The sequence below is a fragment of the Balaenoptera acutorostrata genome, chromosome 16 (assembly GCF_949987535.1).
Source record: "Balaenoptera acutorostrata chromosome 16, mBalAcu1.1, whole genome shotgun sequence".
Lineage (NCBI taxonomy): Eukaryota > Metazoa > Chordata > Mammalia > Artiodactyla > Balaenopteridae > Balaenoptera > Balaenoptera acutorostrata.
The window spans coordinates 77,258,071-77,274,074 of NC_080079.1; the positions used below are offsets into that span (position 1 = coordinate 77,258,071).

Here is a 16,004-nt window from a genome sequence, read left to right on the forward strand (position 1 = left end):
ATATAGACACCTGACTTGAAACAGGGACAAACATGGTCATTAAAATATGGCCCCTCTCGCTTTCATTACCTATCAGTCAAAAATATTCATTGGCCGTTCAATGACCGTAGATTGAGATGATCCATAATCTTAAGGGAAAAAAAACCAGCATCCTGATCCATGCCTTTCAAAAACTACCCGATACTTTTGTGATGTATAAAGAGTACAAAGATAATCATAACTTATCATTACTAAATGAGTGGTATCTAACTTACAGACAATGAAAACATGATTTTGAAGAATCCTGGCTCTTATTTCCAGCACTAACATTACATAGATATTCCACTAAATAAGTTAAAGCACAGAAAACGTTAACTTACAGATGGATGAACAGAAACTGTCGAAGGACATTTATTGATCAGGACTTAAAACAATAATTTAAAAAATCTTAATTGAAAAATAAAAATTCAAATCATTTAGTTAATAAAATATGGATTTTACAGCAAAATTTTAAGTTTTACAATTCACTAATTTCTGTTATATATTTTAAATTTCTTTGAGTTGTTCTCAATTAAGTTCACTTGCAAAATTGACTCAGTTATGTATATAAGCTTTAGAAATACTAATTAAATATGTACCCAGACATACACATGTATATACATGTGTATAAAGAACATGTGTGCACGCACATAAGCCTACACTTACATACAGTCATTTATGAATGTGAAGACTGAATTAGTATCAACCTCTTCGCCCAATTAAACTAAACAACCAACAAAGAAAAAAAAAAACCCTGGATTCAAATATTAAAGTACATGGATTTAAAATATACTCTAAGGGAGTAGAAAGTCACATGAGTAAAATCAATTATATCAGTTTTTAAAGTACTTAAGTAAACTTACGTTCTTAATGTTCTTAGTGTGTATTCCCTTAATTCCCAAATCAAAAGTTGTTTTAAAAAATTTTATACTTTTTCAAATCATGAAAAAGGTGTTTTGTTAACCTACAGAACGTATCAGCAAACTATGGCCCACAGGCCAAGTCTGGTCTGCTGTGTACTTTTGTAAAGAAAGTTTTATGGCAACACAAGTCATGTTCATTTGCTTATGTGCCACTTTCACATTATTATGGCAGAGTTGAGTAGTTGCAAGAGAGACCATATGGTTCACAAAGTCTAAAATATTTACTGTCTGCCCATTTACAGAAGAAAAAGTTTGTCAACCCCTGACCTATACTGACAAGAATTTCATGACACCCACAGTGAGGAACGTATGTGGGAGAAAGCATACACAGGCTGAGGTTCCCTATAAACACACACCCATCCTTAGTCCCAGGGCCACCTGTGACATGATCATAATTAAATTGTTCCCGAACGATAACTTCCTTCCATTTGTACAGCTGTATCATACGTTCAGGTAATGCTCTTGGATCCCTACACTAAGTCCTCCCCTCAAAAAGTTTTCTCTTTTTCCTCCCTCTACAAACCTGCTCCAAAGTTATTCTTTCTTTTTGGCCATGCTAACCAACACCTAAGGATTCAAAGAATTTCTACTGAATCAAAATACCTAATTCTGGGAATTCCAACTTGAAACAATATTTTTTCCTCCTCCTCAAGTACACCTTTTCTCCCCAGTTGGACTTTCTTTTCACTGTCCGGATTTAGTGTTAGTGTTACGAGGCCACGCTGCATGCTCTACGGTACCCGGCATCCTTCCCACCTTCTAACCCATATCTCTCTTAATACCTAATGGTTGCATAGGACAACTTAGCGTGCAAGCTTTTTGCTTATGGACACAGACAAAAAATATTAGGTTACGGACTCAGGATTGAGTCTACAAGCCTCCATCTCCAACTGCTACCCCAAACTGCTACTAACTCACTATTAAAACATAATTTCCTCAGTCAAGGAGAATCTATAGTTTATAAAGTATCCAAGTAATTCTGATACACAGCCAGATTTAGAAACTAGTGTTTTAAGCAATATTTTTAATGTATTAATGAACCTGTTTTAAGGGGAAAAATAAAAGTAAAAATCTATCACACTGTTCAGGTTATTTATGAACTAACTACTTCATTGAGCAAATATTTACTGGGCATGAACCATGGCCAGGCAGTGTTCTAGGTACTAGGGATACAGTTGTGAAGAAAAAGACACGGTCCTTGCTCTCAAGTCGCTCACAATCTAGATGAAGACAGACAACACACAGATAAACTAAATAATGTTTCTCACATAGTTCTTAGTACTCTGGGAGCAGGCAGCAGTGCAAAGAGATAGAGCGTGAAAGAGGTTACTCTTTTATGACAGCAGGCTTCTCTGAGGAGGTGACATTTGAGCAGAAACCTGAAGCAAAGGAAGCAGCAAGCCATGCATAACAACAATATCAAAAAAAAAAAATAGAGGTAGGGAGAGCAGCTTACCTTAAACCACTGAATTATTTAAAAACCTATTATTTGATCTATGAGGATCATCTTCCTTTCAAATAATGACAAAACCAAAAACAAAACAGCAGGGCTTCCCTGGTGGCGCAGTGGTTGAGAATCTGCCTGCTAATGCAGGAGACACGGGGGCCTGGGTTCGAGCCCTGGTCTGGGAAGATCCCACATGCCACGGAGCAGTTGGGCCCGTGAGCCACAGCTGCTGAGCCTGCGCGTCTGGAGCCTGTGCCCCGCAACGGGAGGGGCCGCGATAGTGAAAGGCCCGCGCACCGCAATGAAGAGCGGTCCCCGCACCGCGATGAAGAGTGGCCCCCACTTGCCGCAACTAGAGAAAGCCCTCGTACGAACCGAAGACCCAGCACAGCCATAAATAAATAAATAAATAAATAAATAAATAAATAAATAAATAAATAAATAAATAAATAAATAAATAAAATAAAATAAAATAAAATAAAAAAAGGCAATTGACTGTTAAAAAAAAAAAAAACAGCAGAGAGCAGGGGTGTTTGACTATATTCCAATAAACTGGGGTGAATATTCTTTAGATTTTTTGTTTTAATCTAATGATTTTATTTTATTTTTAAATATTTATTTATTTATTTAGCTGCGTCGGGTCTTAGTTGCAGCATGCGGGATCTAGTTCCCTGACCAGTGATCGAACCCAGGCCCCCTGCACTGGGAGCACAGAGTCCTGGCCACTGGACCACCAGGGAAGTCCCTAATCTAATGATTTTAGAATACTGAAATAACTAAACAATGATTCCAAAGCTACTCTGATAGTATTTTTTTTAAACTGTAGGTAAAAATCTTTGGGACACACACGAACATTACTACCCAGGAGAATCGTGGTAATCCAACTAGTAGCATGGTTTCACGTGTTTAAGAATTACATAAAATATAAAAACAGGGGCTCCCCTCGTGGCGCAGCAGTTAGTAATCCGCCTGCCAGTGCAGGGGACACGGGTTCGAGCCCTGGTCCAGGAAGATCTCACATGCCGCGGAGCAACTAGGCCCGTGCGCCACAACTACTGAGCCTGCGCTCTACAGCCCATGAGCTAAAACTACTGAGCCCACGTGCCACAACTACTGAAGCCCGTGCGCCTAGAGCCCATGCTCCGCAACAAGAGAAGCCACCACAGTGAGAAGCCTGCACACCACAACAAAGAGTAGCCCCCGCTCGCCACTAGAGAAAGCCCGCATGCAGCAACGAAGACCCAACGCAGCCAAAAATTAATTAATTAATTTTAAAAATATAAAAACAACTAGTTATTTTAATATGTAATCCTAAAAATTTTAAAGGATGATTTTATGGAAATTTTTATAGGACACCTCTTCCACTTTTACGACTTAAGAAGCTACTACTGAAAAATTAATTAAGACTATTTATACTGATGACAGGTAATAGAACACATCAATTTAATCATAGCAAGTAAACTCTACAATTGAGTAGTATTTTTTACTAAATACCTAAAGAGAAATATATATTCACAGAAATGATTTTTTAATCTGAAAACCTGTTAAATAAGCACTATCCAGAATATTTTAATAAAAGAATACATAAGAAGTTGGAAAGAAGTGACTATGAGTGTTAAACACTCAAATATAATTAGATTGACAACCAAAAAGCAAATGAAAGAGTAGTCAGCCATGTGAGTGCTTACCCAGGTACAACGGCTTGCTCCAAAAAAACCGCTGCCAATTCTAAATACCATAATAGGGGTATTTATGAATTGCCCATTATCATATCGAAAAAAACTTTGTTCAGATGTCTTAATAATTTCCTTGCTGAAACCATATAAAACATGGTAATAACACTCCCTCTCCCAGCATCTTCTCAATTTACCATACTATTGTAGAAGCGACCTGTAATTTATTCCATTACAGACTGCATTAAAAACACAATTCTACATAAGAATCTTTTAAAAATCTTTAGAAAGCAAACCATGCTAGATGCTTTAAAAATTCAGAAGAACTTCTGCTTCCTGTTTTCAGTTATGCATGGTTGAACCCCAAATTCTTTTCTACCATCACAAAATAACAATACCAAGGTAAAAGGTAAAGAGAGGCCAAATGAATGACTTAAGCCTACTCAACACAATTACTGGGAGTATTCTCCTATAGATAAAAAATTTTGACTCACGTCAATTATCTTCTGTTAAAAGAAGTGGTAGTTATTACTGAACTACCATTTGTTCCATTCCAGGGGACTCTTGGAAAGAGGGCCGTGGGGAAGTCAAATTAGAGTCCTCCACGATATCGGAAGATGTCTTTATGTTAGTTTGTTGAGACCTCCAACTAATTCGAGTGTGAACATTTCTATAACATGGTCACAGACCCATAACTAAGTGGCTTGAATTAGAGGTCCATAGGAGGTGGGGTGTCACAATGGAAAGAAGACAGGTTTGGGATTCAGTCAGATCTGGGATCGAATCCTGTCTCAGCCTCTTGCTACTGTGCGATCTTGGGCAAGTTACTTTGTCTTTTTGAGACTCAGTTTCCCCAGATATAAAATAATACACACCTATTAGGGTAGTTGTAAAGCTAAGAAATAATGTACTTAAGGCACTTAGCACAGGGCCTGGAACATCGGTTCTCAATAAACACCATTATGAATAATAAGATCCACATACAACATCCTGTGTCTTTAAGCTATAACTCTGACTGTAACTTCACTGATTTAAGGGTCTTAAAAGGGTTAAAGTTAAAATAATGTAATTACAATAGTTTCTTTTATTACCATCAAGTTCACAAAAGTGATCCTGTGAATCATCATATCTTGCCCAGTCAATGAAAGCTTCTCTGCTTTGATTACTATGGGAAGGAGGAATAAAAAAGAAAAAGGATTAAATCTGGAGTTGAAAACTTTAACACTGTATTCTAGTGTACTAAAAATAGATAATCTGAGATCACGTCTTTATTAATTAGATGGTGTTACAAATTCAGTTAGCAGTCACATGAAGGAATGATTAAAACAAGTTATACAAAAGACAGATATTTATTTCTGTGAGTGATTTATATTTCTTAACTTCTATTTTAGCCCTAGTTCAATGATAACTACTTTGACCAGAAAACTAATTTACAAATATATATAAGATGTAGTTAAACACGAAATTCAGGCTGGTCTTTTTAGTTGACTTAGAAATTGCAGTTAACTATGTATTATTTTTTCCTAAAGTAGGAATTAAGTTTACTTTCATAATTCTTTTAATTTATATTGCTTCTCTACTTATACAACCCAAAATACTAAAAAATGCATTTCTAGGCTCTTCCATCCAATGTGCTATTCCCTAGTAACACCAATGTCACTTTCATCACAGTATATCATTCATTTTACACATTACGTCACATTTAACACAATCTATGATCAAGATTTCTCTTTTTTTAATAAACTTATTTATTTTATTTATTTATTTTTGGCTGCGTTGGGTCTTCATTGCTGTGCGCAGGCTTTCTCTAGTTGCGGCAAGCGGGGGCTACTCTTCGTTGTGGTGCACGGGCTTCTCATTGTGGTGGTTTCTCTTGTTGCAGAGCACAGGCTCTAGGTGCGTGGGCTTCAGTAGTTGTGCCTTGCGGGCTCAGTAGTTGTGGCTCACGGGCTCTAGAGCGCAGGCTCAGTAGTTGTGGCGCACGGGCTTAGTTGCTCCGCGGCATGTGGGATCTTCCCAGACCAGGGCTCAAACCCGTGTCCCCTGCATTGGCAGGCAGATGCTTAACCACTGCACCACCAGGGAAGTCCTATGATCAAGATTTCTGACCTGGAGAACTGATAAAGGAACAACTACACTCATTCAAATAAACTTTGACCTATATTCACTTTAACCTATATTCAGACCTTCTCTGTCTTAAATACATGATAGTAGCATATATACCCATCTTTATTCCCTACACTAAAGGAAAAAAAATGAGGCAAAAATTTAAAAAATGATGTACCAAGTATAAATCAGGTATTCATAAATGTGGTACTGTCATAGCCAATAATTTATTTTGTATTTGAGAAGCTGCTGCATAGCATAACGACTGCAGGAAGTATATAAGGCTGGTCGCACTACAACAACTTTACCAATAAAAATTTCCAATTCAATTTACCATGGGATTTTTTTTCTCCTATGGGAATATATAATTAACTTCATAAAAGTTAATGGAAAATTTTATATCATAGGTGACTCAGTTGAAATATATGATGCCATAAAACAAGAATGCCTAAGTTCTAGTTAGAGCTAAAATGGTAACTACAGTTATGTTTAATCAGATAAGTCTTCTGCTGAAAATAGTAAAGAACAAAGCAATTTTGATATAAATGCCTATTTTCTTATTAGCAATATGACTAACTTAGAGGAACTTTTAGCACACTTATTTGATGAAGTTTTCTGGATTGTTTCATCTAACCCTTGCCTAAAGCCATGGTAGCAGAAAAGATATGGAATGTTAATCTAATGCTAATAGAGCTGGCCCAGTTTGGTTTATAAACAAGTTATAAGGAACCTTAGAGATCATCTAGTCCAGCTTTTCTAAAAGTCAGTTTGAAGATGGATGCCACGGTACTTACAGAAGAATCTCCTGGGCTTAACCTAGGGCTTTCTATCAAGACAGTGCTGTGAGTTAACGCAGTCGTCTTTGAAGTGGGAAACAGGGACAGGAAGGGATGGGATGGTGGGATTACACTGGGGCATGAGAAAACTCTGGGGAGTGCAGACATAACCATCTTGATTGTGCTGATTTTTGTGAATGTACACCTGGCAAAACATCACATTGCACACTTTGAATAGGTGCAGTGTATTGTGTGTCAATTACACTTCCATAAAGCTGTTTAAAAATGACACTACCGAGGGCATCCCTCGTGGCGCAGTGGTTGAGAATCTGCCTGCCAATGCAGGGGACACGGGTTCGAGCCCTGGTCTGGGAAGATCCCACACGTCACGGAGCAACTAGGCCCGTGAGCCACAACTGCTGAGCCTGCGCGTCTAGAGCCTGTGCTCCGCAACAGGAGAGGCCGCGATAGCGAGAGGCCCGCGCACCGCGATGAAGAGTGGCCCCCGCTTGCCGCAACTGGAGAAAGCCCTCGCACAGAAACGAAGACCCAACACAGCCAAAAATAAATAAATAAATAAATAAATTTACAATGTCCCCAATTCCTCTACCTTAAAAAAAACAAAACAAAACAAATTACACTACCGATTGTCGGAGAAGTTGTGGAATGAGGAACTCCTGTACACTACTACTAGTGGCAATGTATTTTGGTACAATCATTTTGGAAAACCATTTGGCAGTTCTTAATTCCACTCCTAGGTATATTCTCCACAGAAATGCATACCAAATGTACCAGCAAATATCCACCTAAATATTTTGTGAAATGGCCAAGACGTCCAGCATAATATTATTCAACATAATGTTGCATAAAATAAGCCAGATACAAAAGAATATACACTATATTATTCCATGTATATAAATGGGCAAAACTAATCTTTACTAACATAACTCAAACTCATGATTAACTCTGGAAGGTGGTAATGGCTAGGAAAGTACATAATGTGATCTTCTGGGTAGCAAGTATATTGTTCTGGATGGTGGCTAAAAGAGTTGGTTCACTTTGTAAAATTAAATTGGCCTTTATACTTAAGATTTGTATACTTTATTATGTGTGTGTTAAACTTAAACTGAAGTTATTAATTTTTTAAACTTTTAACAACAAAAATCCATAAGCAAAATTAAAAGACAAGCTCTAACAACCCATACAGGCAACAAAGAATTATTATCAGATTATATGAAGAATGCCTGCAGAATAATTTAAAAATGCACCCCTTCCCCAATGGAGGAAAAGATAGCAAAGAATATTAACAGGCAATTTACCTCAAAATCTTATGATAACTTAAGGCCCAGTCCCTGGATCACTTCTCTATTTATATTCTCTCCTTGGTAATCTCACTCAGGTTTATGGTTTTTAAATATCACACATTCATTGAATGACTCCCACATTTTATCACCAGCCCAGACCCCTCCCCTGAAATTGAGACTTGTATATCCAACTGCCTGCTGGACATTTCACAGGCAGCTCAAACTTAACAAGTCCAAGGTTGAACTAAAATTTCCCATCAAACTTGCTCCTCCGGTAGGTGTCCCCAGTTCAGTAAATGGCAGCTCCATTTTTTTTTACAACCAAATCTTGTAATCATTCTTAGCTCCTGTCTGTTTTCATACCCTACATCCAATCCTTCAGCAAATACTCTCAGCTCTACCTTCAAAATCTATCCAGAATCTGACCACCTCTCATCATTTCCACTGCTATGACCCCAGCCTAAACTAAACCACCATCACGTCTTACAAGGATTACTACAATAACCACATAAAGCAGGCTTCCACGACATAACACCTGGTTCCCCAACACACTCTCTCAAAAATCCTCCAATGACTTTTCATTCCACTCAGTTTTAAAAGCAATATTCATAATAAGTGTCTTCAAGATGCTACAAGATCTCCACCCCACCCTACTCCTGCCCCATCCCATCCCTAGCATCTTCTGATTTTGTCTTCTATTGCTTTGTCCTTGTTCACTATACTCCAGCCACACTGGCCTTGTGCTTCCTCAAGCAGTCTAGGCAAGCTCCAGCCTCAGGGCCTTTTACTAACCATTATGCATGCCTGGACTACTGTTCCCCACCCCCTACCTGCCCAGGCAGCCATATTATGACTCAGGCCTTCATGAGCGCTTTGCCTGTTATCACAGGCAAATTGTTGGCCTTCTTGGACCAACAATTTAAAACAGTGCAACCACCTTCACCCCTAGCCCTCTCTCTCACTCTTCCCTGCATTATTTTTCTGCCTGGCACTCATCATCATTTTATTACTTAGCACTAACTTTATTTGTTTCTTGCACATCTCTGACTAGGATTAAGCTGCAGGAGGGCTGGAATTTGTTTCTCACTTACACCACTATAATCCTAGAATAGCACCTGGCATATTGTAGGCGTTCATTTGTTGAATGAATAAGAAACCGGAATGCCCAATAAACAGAGGAAAAAATGCCCAAACTCACTAATAATCAACAAAATATAATTAAGCAAAAACGAGATACTATTTTGCACTTATCAAACATAACCAATTTTTGGCAAGGATGTGGAGAACAAAGCAAATTCTCAGTGCTGGAGGCCATACATAGCCACACAAGTGTTTTAGAAAGCCATCAGGCAATATGAAGAACAGCTGCAAGAGGGCAAGCCTAGGGTTCAGCAATTTTATATCCAGTGTATACAAAAAACATTATCAAGGATGCTCAAGGTGGCACAATTTGTAGAAGTAAAAAATTTGAAACCACCTAAATGGCCATCAGTAGGGGAACAGATAAGCAAAATATGGCATATTTATATGATGAAAACCATTTATCGGCTAAAAAAACAGAGATTTGTCTCATTCTAACATGGATATATCTAGAAAGCAAAATGTGCAGTGTAAAAAGGGAGTTGCAGAATGTTAATTATCACATTATATCATTTACATAAAGGGAAAATAAAATCATATACACAAACTATATATATATAAATTAAAAACAAAAACATGGACTTGGATACATACCAAATTCAGTTATCTCTAAGGAAAGAGGGAAGAAAACAGGATTGGGGAATAAACATAGGGGATTTCAAATTCATCTTTGGCATTTCTCTTTTCTCATAAACATGGTAGAAAATGTTAACATTTATTCATTTGGAGTAGAGGATATATGGGTGTTTATTATATTATCCTTTCTACTTTTCTATATTAGAATTTTTCGTCAATAAATAAGATACATAAAACTACTAACTTTATTGTCTTTAACAATTATAGTACATAATGACAAATCTTAACAGGGAAATTAAAAAGAATTTCTGTAATATTCCCTTCCCCACTCACAACTGCAGATCTGCTCAGTCATTTTATACTGCATAATCTGAGACCACTTACAAATTATTCATGTTGGCCTTCAAAAGCAGGTTTGTACTTAGAGCAAATGAAGAAAAGTCAACAGAAAAAAAAATCTATGAACCGTTAACAGTTTATGTTAACAGAAACCTTTATCATTCAAAATGTAACATACAGATTGAATTACTATTTTAAAAAGACTAAGAGATTCAAGTTCCCTTTCCCATAATAATCAGGAAGAATGGACCCATAAACCCTGCTAAATGAGAAATCACCTAAATTTTTCCTTTTTAATAGTCATTACTGATGACTTAGAAATTTAAGAAAGAATCAGCTAAGAGGAAGCAAAGCTATCATGAAATTTAGGATAAAGAATAACTTTTTCCTTTCAAAGATTAGTTGAAACTTTAATGTTTAATCAAAATCACAAGGAAAACCAAAGATTTCTAACATAAATAAACAAGGGAATATTTTCTTAATACTACTAAAATGAAATTTACCTTAATGTGCTGTTAATTGCTCCCAGTTTACTAGCTTGTTCACAATCTTCTAATTCTCTGGTATTGTTTGCCACTTTCAAGTACTGAAAAGAAATTCATAATATGTAAGTTTAGTAACAATTATTACCTTTGTCTTTATTTCAGGTTCCTTTGGCAGAAGAGTCAATTTGTCAATGATGATGTATACTAAATATAGATACATCCTATTATCAGAATCCCTAACACAGGGAAGAAATGCAAATGAAAATGTGTCACAAATTTCCACCTAATAAATAAGCAAAGACATTAAAAACGTAGCAATTTGCATTGGTATGTTGGTGATGATGTGAACTGAGAAGACCCTCTTGGGAAAGTAATTTAACAATATTTATGTAGAGCTGTAAATATGAATAAACCCTTGAGCCAGCAGTCCCACTGCTGAATCCATATCCAGAGCAACATTTAAAAACAAAAACAAAAACCACTTTAGAAGGTTATTTGGTACTCTCTTGTAATGTTGAGATAGGCATCCCCTTTGGCCCAGCAATCTTACTTCTAAATATAGACCTAGAGAAACTCTTACATATGTGCACAATTCGATGAAAGACAAAGATGCCAGTGCGTCATTGTTTGTGATAGCAAAAACCTGAAAACAATTGAAATGTCCATCAACAGAGGAATGGGTATTCACACAATTATACAAATATCTATACAACTGAATATTTTACAGCTATTAAAATTAACAAAATCTACATATATTAGCAGAGACAAAATTTCAAAAGCACAATACTACGTAAAAATATAAAGTAAAAAAAAAAGTTTTTAACTTGAAGAAATACAAAATATTAAAATTTTTTTAAAATTTCGTATAACAGATCTATATATTACTTGTGGATACATGTATAATACAATATAAAAAGAAAAAGTATCACAGAAGGATAGACATCAACTTCAGCAAAGTGGCTAGCTCTAGGGAGGGAGGAAATATAATGGGATTGGGAAGGAGTTCAGAAGGGATTTCAATTGTCTTTATACTATTTATTGTAGATCTGAAACAAAAATAAGTAAAAGAGGGAGCGCAAACGAAAGACTGCAAAGGTAGAGAGCACAAGAAAATGGAGAGAGGATGCACAGGGAAGCAGAGAGAGAGGGTAGGATGATCTTTACTACATATGTATGATAGTGAAAAACTAGAAATACACTGTTATTTAAAAACATATGAATGGCCAAGTAGATTATGACATACCCCATAAGAGGAAAAGGATAACCTTTTAATGCCATTGAAAAGTACTATGCTCAAAATACCTTGATAATTGTTTACTCTATACAATATAATCCTGAATATGACTGAAATAGCTGAAAACAGCTGAAACAGAATAGTAAAAATACATGCCTGACAAAATGCCTGTTGATTAGGTAAACTGGCACTGACTACAGTACTTTATAGTTATTCTAGAAGTTCTAAAAACAGAACTAAAGTATTTCAAAAGAAGCTATATAGTTTAATTGTAAAGAATACACTACACCTCATTGCTTGCTACAAAATTAAGGATTTGGGATTCTCAGACAAAACTGTGTCCATTCCCAACTAACCATATCATGGTTCTCTTTAGCAACTACACCAAGCAGTAAGGGGCAAGTTTCACTATGTAAAGCAGAAATATTTAATGAAGAAAAGTGACTCACCTTATTAGAACTCCCAGCTTTAATTCCAACTGGAATTTTACTCTTAAAAGAAGAACAAAAACAAAAATTTAGAAAATGATCTTTATATTTTTTGAGATTTCTTCACGAATTTTTAATGCCACTGTTCTAATTCAAAGGCTATTTTAGTCCATGAGGAGAAAATATACATTCATTCAAATTCTGTTTTCATACTACCTCCTGAGGTGAAAGGTAAAGAACTATCCCAATTTACAGACTTGTAAATCATAGTATAGAAAACTGAAGCAAAGAGTGTCAAAATCAGCTCTAATAACTCTCAATGCAGTAATTAATAGGTTATATAATTTTTAGGTTTAAAAAAAAACCTAGCGAAATCACTTTTTCCATAAACTTTCTTTCCACAGAAGCTTTTTAAAAATTAAAAATTATTTGAAACATATTATGCTTAATTTAAATTTCTGCTCTAAGTTGACATTTGAAATTTAGATAATTTTGAATTAATACTAGAAAGCAAGAGTAAGTTCTTTGACAGACCTGTGGTTGCCTAGGGGAAGGGGGGGTGGGGGAGGGATGGACTGGGAGTTTGGGGTTAGCAGATGCAAACTAGTATATATAGGATGGATAAACAACAAGGTCCTACTGTACAGCACAGGGAACTATATTCAATATCCTGCGAAAAAACAAAATGGAAAAGAATATGAAAAAGTATATATACGTATAACTGAGTCACTTTGCAGCGCAGCAGAAATTAACAACATTGTAGATCAAGCACACTTCAATAAGATTAAAAATAAAAGGTTCCTTGGCTCATATGATTAACCTAGGGCTTACCAATCTAGGTAATCTAGGGTTTACCAATGTAAGAACTTCACGTAGGTCTTTCTTTTCTGTAAAACCAATAATTAGTTTCAGGCTTAAATAAATCTATGAATTATTACAACTGGTTTATCAAACACAATCTTAAGCAAAAATCATATCTGAAAGCAGGCAATCCCAGGCTGATCCTCTAATCAACCCAGGGAACTGATTTCCAACATTTGAATCTATGGGCTATCAAATTAATTGCAAATTACACATTAAAACTTTTTCATGTTTCATAGATAAAATTTAGTCAAATATTCAGAATAAATATTTTTCTGTCAGGCTGAAGAATGTAAATAAGAATAATGATAAGAAATTTCCCCCCAATATCATATAGTTAAAACGTTACTTGCTGCCAATATTTTATCATCTCAGTGTTTTCTAGCACCACTAACAGAAGGCAGAAGAGGGAAAACTATAAAACTCAAGTCAAATGTAGCAGTTACAGTTATCAGACCCTGAACTTAAAATATGGAATACTTATTAAAATGCCCTCTCATTACTGTTGTCCTCTAACAAGCATAAAATATGCTAAAACCAAAGTACTAGCAGCTTTTTAAAAGGTTTGATGGTAAATGCAGTAACTTGACTTAAGCAAATCTTAATACAGGCTATTGAGAAATATGGGGATAGGCACCACACATGATCATCATGAATAACATAAAAATCACAGAAAAGAATTATTAAAAGTAATGATAGGGGACTTCCCTACTGGTCCAATAGTTAAGAATCCGCCTTGCAATGCAGAGGACGCCAGTTCGATCCCTGGTCAGGGAACTAAGATCCCACATGCCACAGAGCAACTAAGCCTGTGCGCCACAGCTACTGAGCCTGCGCTCTAGAGCCCGCAAGCCACAGCTACTGAGCCTGCGTGCCCCAACTAAGACCCGACGCAGCCAATAAACATTTTTTAAAAAGTAACGATAAATGTAAACTTAATAACTAAAATCAATCATGAAATAAACCTTGTTGTTGCCACTAACAATATGAAGCAATCTGCAAATTACAAAATTAAGTGAGCCTCACGATTACATTAGACTTCAAGTTACAGAATGCAAATTGTAACTCTGTATCATGACAAGTTTGGGTTCAATGTGAAATGCCTACTGAATTTTCCCCAGAGAGAGAAATACAAATATCCTCACATTAGTTGAAAGAACCAACATAAAGGGATAGTTTTTATCTCTGGAAAGAAAGGAAAGAGAATGACACTGGGAAGGGGACAGAAATTTTTAAATACATATATTAGATTTCTTATGTTGGGGATTTACATGCAAATAAACACCTTCATTTATTCTTATTAGAAATTTAAGACTACAGAGGATAATCCACTGTAGACAATAAATAACTGATTATTTTAACATAAAAACAACTTAGAAACACATATTGTGCAAAACCAAGTAACTCTCACAACTGAGCAATAAAAAGGCAACTCAATTTAAAAATGGGCAAAGGATTTGAATAGACATTTTTCTGACGAATATATACAAATGGCCAATAAACACCTGAAAAGATGCTTGATATCAGGGAAATGCAAATCAAAACCAAAATGAGATGCCATTTGTAAGCATGGCTACAATAAAAGACAAGACAGTATAAGTGTTGACAAGTATGTAGAGAAACTGGAACCATCATACATACATTGCTAGAGGCAATGTAAAATTGTACAGCACAATGGTAAGAGTTTGGCAGTTCCTCAAGAGTTAAAGTTACTATATGATCTAGCAATTTCACTCCAAAGTATACTTGAGAATTGAAAACATATGTCCACACAAATATTTGTACCTGGTTATTTATTCATTATTCATAGTAGCCAAAAAGTGGAAACAACCCAAATGTCCATCAACTGATGGATAAACAAGATGAGGTATAGCCATACAATGGAATATTATTCAGCAATAGAATGAAGTACTGATACATGCTACAACATGGATGGACCTTCAAGACATTATGCTAAGCAAAAGAAGCCAGTCACAAATGATCATATATCATATGATTTTATTCACATGAAGTGTCCATAATAGGCAAATTCGTAGAGACAGAGAGTGGATTAGTGGTTTCCAGCAGGAGGGAGTAGGAAACAGGGTGACCGCTAATGGGCAGGGGTTTCTTTTTGGCGTGATGAAAATGCATTACAGGGCTTCCCTGGTGGCGCAGTGGTTGAGAATCTGCCTGCTAATGCAGGGGACACGGGTTCGAGCCCTGGTCTGGGAAGATCCCACATGCCGTGGAGCAACTAGGCCCGTGAGCCACAACTACTGAGCCTGCGCCTCTGGAGCCTGTGCTCCGCAATAAGAGAGGCCACGATAGTGAGAGGCCCCGCGCACCGCGATGAAGAGTGGCCCCCGCTTGCCACAACTGGAGAAAGCCCTCGCACAGAAACGAAGACCCAACACAGCCAAAACTAACTAAATAAATAAATAAATAAATTAAAAAAAAAAAAATGCATTACAACTAGATAGTGGTGATTGTTGCACAATTCTGTAATATACTAAAACTCACTGAATTGTGCACTTTAGAATGAGTGAATTTTATGGTATGTGAATTATGTCTCAATAAAGCTGTTATTAAAAAACATAATGATGGTAACGATATATATTGACATAAACATACAATAAATAAAGAAAAAGCTCTCGCAGTAGAATGCCAACTAATAAATGTAGAAGAAATGGAATCAGAAAATCACTATTTGAC

At 36.3% G+C, this 16,004-nt stretch overlaps 1 protein-coding gene across 3 annotated transcripts in view; it reads right to left on the minus strand.

The window, feature by feature from the left end:
- Window positions 1-16,004, minus strand: part of ERO1B (endoplasmic reticulum oxidoreductase 1 beta) — a 68,149-nt gene that overhangs the window by 30,692 nt on the left and 21,453 nt on the right. For all 3 annotated transcript variants that reach the window (XM_057531131.1, XM_057531129.1, XM_057531130.1), the window contains exons 4-6: window positions 12,471-12,512; window positions 10,806-10,888; window positions 5,153-5,226 (exon numbers count right to left, since the gene is read on the minus strand). In XM_057531131.1, the coding sequence (XP_057387114.1) occupies window positions 5,153-5,226; window positions 10,806-10,888; window positions 12,471-12,512 (199 nt within the window). The remainder of the gene's footprint in view (window positions 1-5,152; window positions 5,227-10,805; window positions 10,889-12,470; window positions 12,513-16,004) is intronic.